This window comes from Trachinotus anak, unplaced genomic scaffold, assembly GCF_046630095.1.
Source record: "Trachinotus anak isolate AG129_WGS33_773 ecotype Australia unplaced genomic scaffold, CSIRO_AGI_Tana_v1 ptg000024l, whole genome shotgun sequence".
Lineage (NCBI taxonomy): Eukaryota > Metazoa > Chordata > Actinopteri > Carangiformes > Carangidae > Trachinotus > Trachinotus anak.
The window spans coordinates 14,942,281-14,958,335 of NW_027273875.1; the positions used below are offsets into that span (position 1 = coordinate 14,942,281).

Below are 16,055 nucleotides of genomic sequence, written 5' to 3' on the forward strand. Positions count from 1 at the left end.
GTACAACCCTCACATTTTTTTGTAAATATTTTTATATCTTTTCATGGGACAACACTGAAGATATGACACTTTGATACAATGTAAAGTATAGTAAAGTCAGTGTACAGCTTGTATAACAGCGTAAATTCGCTGTCCCCTCAAAATAACTCAACACACAGCCATTAATGTCTAAATCGCTGGCAACAAAAGTGAGTACACCCCAAAGTTAAAATGTCCAAATTGTGCCCAATTAGCCATTTTCCCTCCCCGGTGTCATGTGACTCATTAGTGTTACAAGGTCTCAGGTGTGAATGGGGAGCAGGTGTGTTAAATTTGGTGTTATCGCTCTCACACTCTCTCATACTGGTCGCTGGAAGTTCAACATGGCACCTCATGGCAAAGAACTCTCTGAGGATCTGAAAAAAAGAATTGTTGCTATACATAAAGATGGCCTAGGCTATAAGAAGACCCTGAAACTGAGCTGCAGCACGATGGCCAAGACCATACAGCGGTTTAACAGGACAGGTTCCACTCAGAACAGGCCTCGCCATGGTCGACCAAAGAAGTTGAGTGCACATGCTCAGCGTCCTATCCAGAGGTTAAATAGATGTATCAGTGCTGCCAGCATTGCTGCAGAGGTTGAAGGGGTGGGGGGTCAGCCTGTCAGTGCTCAGACCGTACGCTGCACACTGCATCAAATTGGTCTGCATGGCTGTCGTCCCAGAAGGAAGCCTCTTCTAAAGATGATGCAAAAGAAAGCCCACAAACAGTTTGCTGAAGACAAGCAGACTAAGGACATGGATTACTGGAAACATGTCCTGTGGTCTGATGAGACCAAGATAAACTTATTTGGTTCAGATGGTGTCAAGCATGTGTGGAAGCAACCAGGTGAGGAGCACAAAGACAAGTGTGTCTTGCCTACAGTCAAGCATGGTGGTGGGAGTGTCATGGTTTGGGGTTGCATGAGTGCTGCCGGCACAGGGGAGCTCCAGTTCATTGAGGGAACTATGAATGCCAACATGTACTGTGGCATACTGAAGCAAAGCATGATCCTCTCCCTTCGGAAACCGGGCCACAGGGCAGTATTCCAACATGATAACGACCCCAAACACACCTCCAAGACGACCACTGCCTTACTAAAGAAACTGAGGGTAAAGGTGATGGACTGGCCAAGCATGTCTCCAGACCTAAACCCTATTGAGCATCTGTGGGGCATCCTCAAACGGAAGGTGGAGGAGGTCTCTAACATCAACCAGCTCCGTGATGTCGTCATGGAGGAGTGGAAGGGGATTCCAGGGGCAACCTGTGAAGTGAACTCCATGCCCAAGAGAGTTAAGGCAGTGCTGGAAAATAATGGTGGCCACACAAAATATTGACACTTTGGGCACAATTTGGACATTTTAACTTTGGGGTGTACTCACTTTTGTTGCCAGCTGTAAACGTTAATGGCTGTGTGTTGAGTTATTTTGAGGGGACAGCAAATTTACACTGTTAAACAAGCTGTACACTGACTTTACTATACTTTACATTGTATCAAAGTGTCATATCTTCAGTGTTGTCCCATGAAAAGATATAAAAATATTTACAAAAAAATGTGAGGGTTGTACTCACTTTTGATACTGAGATACTGTATATCTTCTTATGGAAATCAACACTTCAAATAAAACACTGGAAACATGTAAAATATGGGACCTTTAACAGTGCATCAGAGTGTATAAGCAGATACTGATAAATGCACTGATTCTTAAAAATGATACCTCTTTAATCTTGTGGCATGATGCCAGCACCCAAACGTTTCTAATATCCCAGTTTACATAACTTTAAAAATGATATTATGAAGTTATCTCAGTTTGTGTGTTGCATCACAAATTCCCTGCAGCATAAATAATATCTAAGCATGAAGCATAAACTACTACATTACAGCGTTACTCTGTGCATTTACAATAAGGTGGTTGCGGGTGTTGCATGAGTATTGTTTTCTGCTTTATCTGGTGGTCAGGTGCAGTCGAGGCTGAATGTGTGGATGGCATGGGCAAACAGCAATGTGCAAAGCTGAGCGCAGCATGGGCTTATTACCATCAAGTCACAGTCGTGATGTGAATGAAGTGGACGGTCAAAATTCAGGAAATGTTTATTTCATGATGTCAGATCAGTGATGGAACCAGAGCTGTTGCAGAAATCATGTTAAATTGTAGTGTGATAATAATGATGTTGAGAAATGAATTTTTTATTACATATCATCAACATGAAGGCAGCTTTCACCTGAATTTAAAACATATCCTCCTCTCTACATCCAAACTTGTGACTCTAAATCTTTCCCGTCTGTCCTCTCACCTCTCCTGACTCCTGCACAGGCTGAAGAGGGAGCATCTAGGTCCACATGACTGGCTTTCCATACCTGTGCCTGGAGGCCATGACTGGATGCTGGTGCCTGGTTTGGAGCCAGAGACAACATACCAATTCAGCGTCCTGGCCCAAAACAAGCTCGGCACAGGCCCCTTCAGCGAGGTTGTCACTGTGAACACATTAGGTGAGTGCACTCATGACTGCTCGAGCAGGACAAAGGGATCCAGCAATGAAATGACTTTGGCAGGCATGCAGCTAGCATCTTTTTCACATCACATTGTTTTTATCCTAAATTGAAATTTGGATCATAGGATGGTAAACATTGTTAAACTCTCCTAATTCTAATTTGCAATATACCACTTTTATAATAGCATAATATTTTTTATAATAGAATTTGAATAATAGTTTCCTCCTCTTTTAATGAACCTAATGCTCCAGATCAGATTAGTGCTGCAGGTCTGTGCTGTAAATGAAGTCTGACACGTTCAGCGGTTGGTGCCCTCAGTTGTGGAAAATCCAAACAACACCCTGAGTGTGAGAGCCGCTCGTGTGATGTTTCACAGACTAAAGAATTCAGCTGCACCTCAGCTGCAGAGGATCATGCAGATGTTTTATAAGCTTTTTATAAGCACATTTTACCTTCATGTCAGCAGATGCTCAGTGAGAAAACATCACAGCAGAGACAAAAATGCAAAAAGCCTCCCGTTAGCCACTATGGGACAGAGTCAGGGAGTAATGAGCGAATGGAATACCGAACATTTTCTAATAAGATGCTTCACCTCTTCAATCATCGGGCTAAAGCAGAAAATCTTTGATTGTCATTTTTTCTAACTAATATTGAGTTTTATATTATATTTAAAGCTACAGACATGACTGTACCAAACTTTATCACAAACTCTACAGTGATAAGATCTGAGAAAATAATGATTATTTTTGTTAAAACATTCAGTAACAAAAAAGAGAAATTCTATGTAAACTTGACCAGTGTCCTATAAAAAAATGACCAGTTTAACTCACATTTATTAAGATATTACATTAGTAATATACTGGATATTACTGAGTAATATTAGGATATAACCATGATATTCAAAAGTGATGTTATATTTAGCTACACTGCTGGCCATTTACACAGCTGCTGAACTACCTGTCTGAAATGATATGAGGTAGATAAACTCTGATACAGAGTTTAAATAACATTACCCAAACAACAGCCATCATGTCATTGTAGGCCCTGAAATCAACAGGTCAGTTCGGTGCTTCACTTGGTCCAGCTTGTTAAGACACAACAGTTAATTGTTCAGCCCTGTTTTTTTATAGTATCACAGATAAGCCTGAGAAGCCAAAGACCTTTATTGGTGAGTATCTGAAATTAAAATGTAGGAGCCATCTTGTAAGAGCTTTAACTGGGCCTTGGTTGAGTCATTATGCATTATATCATTGCTTACAGCGGTGAGAAAAGGGGACGTTTATTAAGTGTAAATGAAGCTGTCACAGATTATTACTTAAAGATAAGTGACATGCTGAAAATTGGGATAACTATTCACGCTGCATCACCTTCAGTGTCAGCCAGGGAGCAGAAACAAAGAAGGCGAGGCATTCAGCCCAGGGGCGCCTTGTTGTCTTTTCCTCCTTTTAAAAACCCTTTTGACAAAGTCTTCCACCAATCATTTTCAAGTCAGAAATCCTGGGGCATTACTCAACCTTTTGGGAAAAAAAAGGTGTGATCACAGGATGCAGAGTGAGTTCAGTCCTCGTATCGCAGTCATAAAAGTGGGAATAAACTTCAGCAAATCCGAGCAGGACGATGAGCAGCAGCATGTTGGCCAGACGTGGACTGTCAGGATAGTCATAGCTGGGATATGAGCGAGTGAGATGAAATGTTTATGAAATGGTCTTAAAAGATGCAGGGATTCAGAGATGAGGTGTGAATTTTATGCATGTTAGAGATGCATTTTGGTATAAAATCTTAATCACATCTAGTTGCAGTTCAAGATGCTTGTACATGTCAGTGTCAAAGTGTGAAGGAGGGGCTGACTCTCGTTTATCATGCTGGTGGAGCTGCTCACTAAATATGTAACTCACACGTCTTCTCAACCCTGATGTGCTCTTTCAGTATTTCCTATAAGTACCCCTGAACCATTGGTGCTGCTTACCCCACCACGGTGCCTCACAGCCAATCGCACGCAGCAGGGAGTCCTGCTCACCTGGATCCCGCCTGCCAATCACACAGCACCTATCCAGCATTATGTCATGGAGTTCCGCCTGGGGGAACGATGGGAGGTCCTGGACGACAGCATTCCCGCTGGGGAGACGGAGCTGCTTGCTCGAGACCTCATCCAGGTAAAAGACAAAACGGGGACTGTGGACTTTACACACAGTATTACACAAGACCTAGATCTGCCAGCTGCAGGCACAAGAGGCTACAGAGACATCTGGGACATAGTGGTGGGTTAAACACACCTTTCAATTTGCAGAAAAGATCTCATACACCTCATAAGACTCTTAAAAGTCTCACCAGCTGGGTCTTCTCCATTCTGTATCAACATTTGCACTTTGCACTCGTCACCTCCATTAAAGAAGCCCACTCAGACTTTTCACATAAACTTAGATTTGATATAAATCTTTTCAAAGCTTCTCTCGTTGAGTCGAAACAAAAGTAAACAGGAAGTAGAGGCTGATTTAGCTGTTAAAGCTGAATGTGAAGTGATATATTTCCAGGGAAACTTGCTGGTTAATGGAGCTTACTGTTTGGTTAGCCAGCTCCCAGTCCGCCTATTCATCTGCAGTAGTAGCAGCTGGGCATTACTCATCCTTTCATATATACCATGATTCGACTTCAAATGAGGTAAACATATATTATAATAATGCCCGACCCTGATGCTGTAACACAGATGGAATCAGTTTCATCTATGTGCAGGTCTAGATGCTCCAGGTTTGTCAACAAGTCCCCCCTGTACAGGAAGGTTTTCCTCCTCAGTGTCCTCTGGTGTCTCATCTTAGCTCTGTCATTTGACTCAGCTACTTGTCTGTGTGTTCAGTTTGAAATAAATAAGGCCTAAGTCCATCTCCTCACAACAGTCCAGTAAGAGAGTACCCATCATTGTACTTCAGGGTTTTTGTGAGTCTCCTTAGAGGACAGTTTCACTTCCATGTTCACAGCCTTACACATGTAAACAAAGCAGTGTGAGTAGATGAAGAGGCTGCTGATTGCCCTGGAAATAGACCCCCGTGTAGTTAGCTGCAGTAGCTAATTCTCTGTTTACTTTCATTTGGACTCCAAGACAAGTGTTTGAAATGATCTATGTAAAATTACAGTAAATTTGGAGCTTTATGGGGCTCCTGCTGCTGGCTTTGTTTTGCCGAAATCTACAGCAGAAGTGGCGAGAGTTACTTTCAGACTGAACTATGAAAATAAAACCAAAGATGAAAATGAGCAGAATTAACCTCTACATGTAGATGAAAGATCCAGCTTGTCACCGTATCAAGTCCTCAGAAATTATTTGGTGTTGTTAATGTCAAGGTGACTGAATTTAGGTTGCTCAAATCCCATCTGCACTGACTTCTGTATCACAGTTTCCCACTGTTTGCTGCTGAAGGTTGCTGAAGAACAAAACGTGACAGTAAGGCAGTAGATCTGCTATAAACATGTTGTGTAACACAACATTATGACTGGCATCCCTTATTTCACTATGTAACAGACTTCTGCTTTAACTTGTTGCACATAACAACTGAATCATCCATCCATTAGCTCTACCTCAGTCTTATCTGTCTCTGGGCGAGAGGCGGGGCACACCCTGCACAGGTCACCAGTCTGTCACAGGGCTTACACAAAGAGACCATGCACACCCACATTCACACCCACAGTCAATTTAGAGAGTTAACCCAAGCCTGCATGTGTGTGGACTGTGGGAGGAAAGTGGAGCACCTGGAGTAAACCATGAGGAGAACATGACACCTCCACACAGAAAGACCCCCGGCCTAACAACTTGTTTACTATGTTTAATGAACTCACCAGTATGAGGCTTTGTTCCCACTGCAGGCAAAGTTGATTTGTTTTTCAAATATTGCTGTCAATGCTCTACATAGACCCAGATCAGATTCTGCATATGTATAACACTATGCTGCCATTTCCACCTTGGTTGTCATGGTAACAGTGCACGCCAACTCGGCTCACTTTTTGACCATCTCTGGGTTTGGGTACGTAGCAATGAAACTCTTGTACTTGTCTCACATGTAGTGCGCAGAACACCTGCATGTACTGAAGCCACAGCTGAAACATGAAATTCAATCCACTGTCTCAATATAGATTATGAATACAATGTGCTTTTTAGAGGGCAGTAATATTCCTAGAGCCGTTCTCACTACAGCAAAGGAAAATCAGCATAGTTTTACTGATTTATGAGTTCTGACACAATGCTTCTTTTTCAGCATCTCACATCTTGCTCATGTCGACTGCTTCTCCTCCCATGACATGTTTAAGCTTCTTTCTTTAATCTAACCACCACTTTCAGCTCCATGCAGATGCTTTTATCTCTCCCTCCATTGCACAGCAGACACCCACACACACTTCTCTCCAGCTCAGCTCTCTCACCGCATGCACACACACACACGCACACACACACGCACTCACACACACACACACACACACACACACACACACACTTCTCTCCAGCTCAGCTTTCTCACCGCGCGCACACACACACATACACATACACACACACACACACGCGCGCGCACGCTGCACCTAGCTTGTATAACTTTTCTGCTGCAAATCTCTCACTGGATCAGTTGAGGTCATTTCACCAGGAGAGATCCTGGTTGTCACTATATGTGTGTGTGATTTGTGTGAAGTGGGCATTTGGTGTGATGTTTGCTGTGACACACTTCTCCACATTCCCTCAGTCTTTTCTGACAGTGTAGGAAACAGCTGAGCTCAGTGCACAGCATATGCAACTGAAGGTTTATGAATGTACAGAGAAGGAGGTGTTGCACCCTGCTGAAGTGCCCTTGAGCAAGACGCTGACTGACTCTCTATCTCTGGAGCTGCAGCTCTGTGTCTAACCCTGCACAAACAGCACCATGTCAATGAAAAAGAGATTCCAAAAGGCTTAATGTGTCTTTTCATAATGACTTAGTCATAGGTGATTTATACATCTTAGCCACATTAATCTTTCATTATGATATTCACATAATCAGCTCCTTCATTTCTATCGAGATTCTTGTCATGGTCTTAAAAGGTTCTTTCTCTTTTCCTCTTTCACATCTTGTTCTCATCATCACACAACCTCTTGATGATTTTAACATAAACTGAAAAGCCACATGAAGCTCATTAGCTTCCATTTATTAAAGTTTACATCCTTCTGCTGCTTGAATGAAGAGCTGTTTTATTTTAGATCAGTAAACTGTTCTGGCGCTGTTTCCTTTAAGAGTACTCCACTGATCTATCATCGCACTCATGTAACAAAAAGTTAACAAAAAGTGTCGTCTTTTTTATTCTGCACATTCTTCTTCAGTCACGATCACTGACACTTCATAGATTCAGGTGTGCTATGCTAGTAGCAGCTCAGGTAGCCTCTCTTCTTTCTAACTCAACACTCACAGATTTTTTTCTTCAGACCCGGCTGACTCTGATTCAAGTGACATCACAGTTATCAGACTTCACACAGCTCCCTCTGGAGACACATAAGGCTTCATACAACTTGTTCAGACAGACTCTGATGTGTAAAATTGGTGGAATATTCATTAAAGGGGTACTTACACCACCGTCACTACACCATCACTACACCTCCATCACTCTCTGAATTATGGAGATTTACAGTAGACAGATGAAAAAAAAATAATAGTTGAAATTGAAGCAGCAGATGTTAAGATTTTCTGAAAATAATGGATCCTACATTTCCCAAATCGTCAGCTTCTTCTGTAAGACCTTCCTGTCTGGTAAATGTCCAGCTCTTTCAAACTCGACAACCCTCACTGGTAATGCAGGCTTTCTGTACTGATGACATCACCATGATGGTAAACAGTAAATGCACTGCACTTATTTTCTAGTCTTACACACTAAGCACTAATAATATAATAATTCACCCATTCACTCACACAGTCATATATCACACTTATACACTGATGGAACGGCCATGAGGGGCAACGTGGGGTTCAGTACCTTGCCCAAGGTCACTTCAACATGCGGCCTGGAGAAGCAGGGGATTAAACCATCGACCTCCAGATAAGTGGACGACCTGCTCTACGACTGAAGCCACAGTCACCCCCATATTTACTCAGATTTTAAAATGTTCATAATGCTTATATATTAAGATTCCTAAGATTCCTATATTAAGACTCCTCCCACTCTGGACACAAACTCTTTGAGACACTCCCCTCTGGCAGGAGGCTGCGGTCCTTCAGGACCAAAACCTCTCGCCACAAAAATAGCTTCTTCCCATCTGCTATTAGCCTCATCAACAAGGCTAGAGAGCCCCACTGTTGCTGATCAATTGCACCAATCACCAGAAAAAATTCCTTGTATGTGAAAACATACTTGGCAATAAAACTGATTCTGATTCTGATTCTGATTCTGATTCAACCAATAAATACCAATTTATTAATATTGGTGGTGTACCCCGTAATCAGAAAACAGACTCATACCAAATTCAGTTTACAGTAACAACTGATTCCATTGTTGCCTTTCATGTAGCAATGATCCATTTTTTCACCTGTAAATCTCATGATTGATGCTTCTAAAACTAAATGGTGACTGTGCTGCACTATTCATTTCCAAAGCCTTGAGGGCTCAGCTGGCTGGTCTTTGGAGAATCCTACAGCCTGATCGAACCACACATGAGATCGAGATGGTTTCACCTCCTGATGGCTTTGCATGTCTGTTGTTCTGCTCCTAGGAGGCCTGGTACGAGTTCCGCGTCATGGCTGTCATGGACGACATGATCAGCGAGCCCAGCAATGTAGTAGGCGTGTCCAGCACAGGTAATCCATTACATCACATACTGTGGTCAACATGAACAAGAAGAATAAACATCTACTGCTACATTTTTCAGTATAAACGCATGAGGCTGGAAGAATAAAGGACAGATCTTCTGCTTGAAACACTGCTTGTTGCCATGAATTCAGATTCATCCTGACAACCTCTGGCTGTAACTGTAACCTGCATCGATAACCTCGGGCTATCTGAACAGGAGCTGAGGAGGGGCCGTGGATCTATTGCACACACAGCAGCTCACAACTTTACATTTTGCCCACTCAGCACTATTAAATTTAAGCTTGCTTTACATGCACACTCCTTTGTAGCAACCTGAAAAGTATGACATCATCCTTCTGCCAGTCTCCCACAGATTGCATTCGGCTGTTCTGTGCAAAAAAAAAAAAAAAAACACTCATTAAAGCTAGTCTTTTTTTTTTTGGTCACAAAACTGAGTCTAGTCTGTTTTGAATCTGAAATTAAAACCCTCAAAATGTGATGTTGCCCCCCCACCCCCCCATCTCCCTGCAGAGGTCACTGAGTACACAGTAAGAGCAGCAGTTGGTGTAGCATTTATAGAGCTTTGCTCAGGAGCCTTCAGATCGCTGGAAGAACTCTGCTGCCCCCCTCTGGTGAAGCTGGAGAGCTGTGCAATGTGGTGATCAAAGGTCTTTGCTCATTTCCCTGTTGACTAGTATTAGTTTGACTGTTTACTCTGCATTTTGTTTTGTGAATATCATGCTAAAAACCTGATGTGGATACACACTGTCCTTTCAAATATAAAGGTGTTTTTGAGCCAATCAGTTATATCACATGTCAATATTGCTGCAGGTCCAATACTTTGCATTTTGCTGTATCATGCTCCTCTGCAGCACATGAACCACTCTAACTAGTTCATAACAAGTGTTGACACATTGTACCCCCCAGTCCTCACTGAGTGGTTCATTATCATGTAGGACACTAAAACAGCCCCAGTCTTAATAAGTGAGGACAGATCTGAAGGTTGGTCGCTCTGTAGCAGGAGTGAAAGTAGCTGCACAGCAGCAGATGAGTTTGTTCACAACTGTTCCGGACGCATGAATTCTGGCTGTGATGCATCCCTGACTGCAACAAGCTGAAGCTCACAGGAAGAAAAGCAGCATTAGAAAATGGCACAGTGCTGTGTTTACTCTGGTAATCTGAACTGCAGTGGAGCTGAGGCTATGACAGCTCTGCAAACACTGTTGGCTTATGTAATGAATGTTCACCGAAGGTACGGAGGACGAATAATGCCTTCTCAGAGCACTTTTTATTTTAATGATCCAGGACTGAACTGAAAGCAGAGGAAGCTGTAGTTTGACGGGGGAGAGATCACTTGTCTATTCACCATCCCCTTCCTTTTATTTCTTCCTGTTGCTAACCAGCTATCCATCTTGATACTCCAGTTTTTGCCAGGGTTGTAATCTTTTAGCACACAATCAGACTGAGATAGCAAACAAGTATACAATGTGGTCCAGCTGGTGACAACATTAAAGTTCCTGTGATTGGCTTATCTCAGTGATAGACCTTAATATGAGAAAAAAAACGGGAAGAAATTTTCAACATTTTTTATATTTTTAAAGATTATTTCATTTTGAAAACATTTTAAAACGCCATTTATGTTTTATTATTTTATAATTTTGTCTTGTCACCAGAATTGTACTGTTTTGCGAATTATCTGTCAGCCCACTGACAATAACTTTGCAGCCCACAGGTTGGGAAACACTGATCTGGAGAACAGGTTTGAATTCTAATTGAAAGTCATCCCAAAGTTGACAAAGAGAAACTGATGTACACACAAACCCCATCTGCGTTGTCTGACAGCAGGATGTCAGCTTTGGGCCGGGCAGTGACGAGCCTCTTCACCTGCAAATGTTCTCTGAAGTCTTGCAGAAACGATGGATTATTATTTATAAGTGAGAGTCTCTCATCTTTCCAGAGAGTTAATTCTGATGCAGCACTAAAACAAGCAAACACAAACAAGTTTTCGTGGCTGTTTTTAAATATCATGGTATCTCTAACTATAACCTGATACAAGTGAACGTCCAGGTTTTCTTCCTGTGTGAGGAGCTCGCTGCTTCATCTCTCCTTTACTACTTTACTCTACTGAAGGGGAAACCGTTTTATCTGCTCTTGTCCTGTTGTTGTTTAAAATAATGTTTAGATAGAGAATATTTATTAGTCAGATAACTCTAATTACACAGTGTTGCTGCCACCAAGGGGCATATGAACAAACCCCCCCTGTGTCTGTTGTTGTGTCAGGCAGGAGGGATAGAGTTGAGGTTACAGCTGATTTTCTACTGTATTGCAGCGAGTTCCCTTAATGTCGAACATGTACTGTTTGAACTTCACTGTGCAGAATAATGTATCAGAATATTTTGTTGATCCCCAGGGGGAAATTAGGTTATGTCCCTCAAGAACTGAAATGTAGCAGCAGAGAATAACATTAGACTATAGAGGTAAAAAGACAAGATAAAATATAAATGTAAACATAAAATGTAAAAATATGTCCTTATACTATAGTATATAAATATATAATATAAATATTTGTGGTGGAAAAAGACAATCACCAGGAGTTCAGATGTCTTAGGCAGAATTATTTATTGTGAGCCTGGCAGCAAGGAGAAAATGATGAGCATTACACAGTCAGCATGTGAATCAGAGTAGTGCCACACCAATCTCCTCCGGGGGACTTGTCTTACAGTGGGTATATATTCCCAGGTATTGCATGGTTGCAACATTTTACCACACCTTACTCCAAATAAGGCTAAACTATAGTCTAAACATTCATGCGTGAAGATGCTATTGGAACCAAAATCTGTTTTGTCACATGTTCTTTTCGAATTAATATCACATGTGTCTTGTAACTAGTTTTGAACAATATTTTCTAAGCTTGCGCTTTCCTTCTACCTCCTTATCTATCATACCCAGCTACGGCTCCGTCTAGACACCAACAGTCTCAGTAGAAGCTAAACAGTGAAATATTGAAGATTGTTAAGATTGTTATGATTGTTATGAGTGTAAGTGAGGCCTAGGAAAACAAGAGGAACACCTGAAGTGAAGAAAATTTCCTTCACAATATTAATGCAAAAATATATATTGTGTAATTGCACAGTTTAAAATTGCACTTGTGAACAGAGAATAGTAGTATTGAAATATTGCACTCAAGGTTTGCACTGTCAGAATTGCACAGTATGTTTTCAGATGTATTTGCTGAAGGAGGAAAGTTTCTCTGAGCTCATCTTAACTCTCAGTTCACATTTACAATCCACGAGGATTTCTGTGACATCACAGAAACAACTTACACAGATCTAATGTGGAGACTGTTGTGCACATTTAGCCTTATTTCCATCATCACAGCAGATTTCTGTCAGGAGTAAAACATTATTTGGTTTATTTTTCCAACACAGTAAGTTCTGAATGTAGGCACTGTTGGAAAAAATACTGCTAAGTCATCATGGCATATACCCTGAGGGAATGCCTATTTCAAAGACACATGCAGTAGTAAAGGTCAGCTCTATATTTGAATCTGCAGGAACATTGGATTAGATCAGGCTTCTTGTTTTGGTTAGTGAGTGTGGCAAAAATCATCTGGCAAGTGAGGAAGTGGCAGTGGGGCCTACATTTCAGAAAATATCAGAAAATCTTGATTCAGTTTGTCAGCTCTCATCTTAAAAAAAGCTGCCCAGTCAGAGTACAGTGTTTTCTTACAGGGGAAAGTCTGCTCTTTTTCAGTCGACTCACATCTGCGCAGTAATCTCAGAGTAAATATCACCTCCTATTGCAGAGCCAGTTGACATTAGCGTTAATCTTGAGGAGTGCGTTATTAGAAGTGTCGTGATCACTGGAGTTTTACAGTTGTTTCTTTGCTGTTTCCTACATTTAACTAATGTTCCCTCTTGCTGCATCGATCACTCACCTCTGGGTAGGCCACCTCTGCCTGCACACATACTGTATGTCTAATTGCAAACCATTATGTCCCCGCCTGTTTTCCTCCTCACATCACAGACTTCTTCCCTCCTCCAGAGATGGTGGAGGAGCGCGGACTGGCTCGGCCTGTGGTGGCTGGCATTGTGGCCACCATCTGTTTCCTGGCAGCAGCTGTCCTGTTCAGCACGATGGCTGCCTGCTTCGTCAACAAACAGCGCCGGAGGAAGCTCAAGAGGAAAAGAGGTGATGGGAAAGTGCTGTCTCCACAATCACTTAACATATTTTTAAAATAGCACAAAAATAAGATGTTGTGACATTGTGTTTGGTGCATGGTGTCTAGCTGTGTGTTTTACCACTGTGTTAGTTTTGAATACAATAATGGAAAATTTACCATTGATGTACTTGAACTGCAAACATGCTGTTTTATTAGAGCATGCAAACAAGAAAGATTCATTTATTCATTCATTCATAAGCCTTTTTAAGGTCATGGGGGGCTTTAGACAATCCAAACTGACACTGGGCAAGGGTGGGTACACCCTGGACAGGTTGCCAGTCTATCATAAGGCTGATAGACAAGTAGACACCTTTGATCCCTGGTATCTGGAAGAACCCAATCTAGAGGAAGGCGACCGATGAGAAAAGCGTTGTATCCGTACTTGTCAAAAAGACCCTGCACCTCTCTTTGGTTGTCCTCTGACAGATTCTCACCTCACTGCTTGAACCAGCCACCAGTGCAGAAAATTAATTTCACTGTTTGACTTAACATATCAGCTAAAAGTTGCTGAGTGACAGTTCAGAAAGCAGCCACATCAGAGTCGTTTTATTTTATGGTTTTTGTTTAAAGTGACGTTTGGATTTTACTGTTATTCAGTCACTGGGTCTCAGATCCTGCCTGAGGCTTGGCAGCAGCAACACGGTTGTGTTTGGGAAATCACTCACTCACTCTTATGAATCTTTTATGTAAATGTCTTGAATCAGTGCTGTTTACCATGAATACCAAAAAGACATTTCCTTCTTGTAAATAACGAGGTGCAGGGACTTTAAGGTCTGCTTGAAAATCAAATTTATCACTGAATATGAAAACAGGTCATTCTCCTCCTTGTATTCACACTGCTTCCAGCTTCAGTGGTTACAGTCTGCCTGAGTGCCAGGAAGGAGGGTGTAGCATCTATCATGAACTCCTTTATTTAGATAGTTTTGTAATGACTGGTGGACAAATTTGCTGCGATTATCATGCATAAAAACTATAATATATACTAATAACTGAATATGTGCTTTAATGGTCTTTTTTCCTTCTTCATCTTCCAGACCCCCCACTTTCCATAACCCACTGCAGAAAAAGCATGGAAACTCCGTAAGTAACCCCCCACTGCACATCACACATAACAGAGTTCACTGTTACTTCTCCCCAAGAGCAACACTGCACAGTGGTCTACAACAAAACCACAGTCAAGGAGCACAACACTCAGGATACATCTCGCTCCCTGCTCCATTACCAGACCGTCATTAATAATCACAGTTTCCTGTCGTCCGGTTCAAATTACATTACAGTGCTTCTAACCATAGGACGTGAGCAGTAACATCATTCACATTGTTTAGGAACATTACTGCTAACGTAGAGCAAAATGCACAAGAACTGGTTATATATTTAGACTGTATATATAGTATATATAAAACACTCAATGTATCCTACTGATACCCTAATGACAACTTCATTTACACAAATTACAGTTTTTAAAGGAAGGTTGTTCCAAGCATCTTGCAAACTTGTTCTTCTTCTGTAGTTCATGAAGTCATGAATGCAGGAAAAAGACGACATGTTGAATTTAACTGGACCTGCAGACGGGACTTCAGGAAGGGATGATCTCTTTGATCAGAAATGACTCATTAAGGCTTACAATGGAAAGCAATCTGTTCCCCTCTGATATTATATTCAGATAATATGTCTATGACAAATAGTCTTCATCGAACTAAGCATAACTAAAAGGTTTGCTCACTTCTTACTCTTGGATGCCCCATGGCCTCACTTCAGAAATTCTATTTATACTGTCCTAAATAAAAGAGGAGAGAGAGGGAGTCACTTCCCTTCAAGATGTACAGTTACTTCTTTGTTTGATTTTAGATTGGTGTAATACAAGACACACAGTTGCACATAGATTACATTTTGACTATGAGGCTGCCCACCCTCAGACTACAGCACCTCAGAGCGAAGAGCTGTGTTTCCATTTGACAATAAATGACACATGCTTACAGGACAACAAGATAATGGACATCTCCTGTTCAAACATGGAAATGAAACTGGACATTTTCCCACTAAACTATCTTTTAAATGTGAAAGATAGTTTAGTGCAGAATAGACAAACCTTTGTGCATTAGTGAACAGAGCTCAGCAGCTTTAAGCTTCACCATGTCTCACTCATGTTTTTCCAGGTTGGAAAGAGTCATTGTTTAACTAGAATATAGTGGGAGTTGCTCCTGTTTAAGATTACAAAAAATAAGGACCTCAGACACCTGTCTGAAGTCGGCTTATTTATTTTTGAATCCAGTTGTGTACAGTATCTACTGTATGTGTCAAATGTTACCGGAAAACGCTGTGAGTTCAATGACAAGTCTAAAGATGACAAAAGCTCCATCCCATTGTTTTCATTGCTTTGTCCTCGTGTGACCCTGAAATCGATCATAAAGGACGTTTCATGTCCCTTCAGAGACCTTTTTCACAGCAGACATTTTCACACACCAGACCAGAGAGAGCACAACGAGAACTAATAACATTGATCATGACATCACAGTGAGCCTCGTTACTGACGCATCT

The 16,055-nt window shown here is 41.5% G+C and overlaps 1 protein-coding gene across 5 annotated transcripts in view; it reads left to right on the top strand.

Annotated features, from left to right (window-relative positions):
* The window catches only part of LOC139607454 (protein turtle homolog B-like), a 134,630-nt gene that overhangs the window by 92,039 nt on the left and 26,536 nt on the right, over positions 1–16,055 (top strand). For 4 of the 5 annotated variants that reach the window (XM_071460314.1, XM_071460316.1, XM_071460319.1 and 1 more), the window contains 5 exons: positions 2,334–2,509; positions 4,439–4,665; positions 9,219–9,303; positions 13,322–13,486; positions 14,552–14,597. In XM_071460314.1, the coding sequence (XP_071316415.1) occupies positions 2,334–2,509; positions 4,439–4,665; positions 9,219–9,303; positions 13,322–13,486; positions 14,552–14,597 (699 nt within the window). The remainder of the gene's footprint in view (positions 1–2,333; positions 2,510–4,438; positions 4,666–9,218; positions 9,304–13,321; positions 13,487–14,551; positions 14,598–16,055) is intronic. The other variant, XM_071460317.1, reaches the window with a different exon arrangement.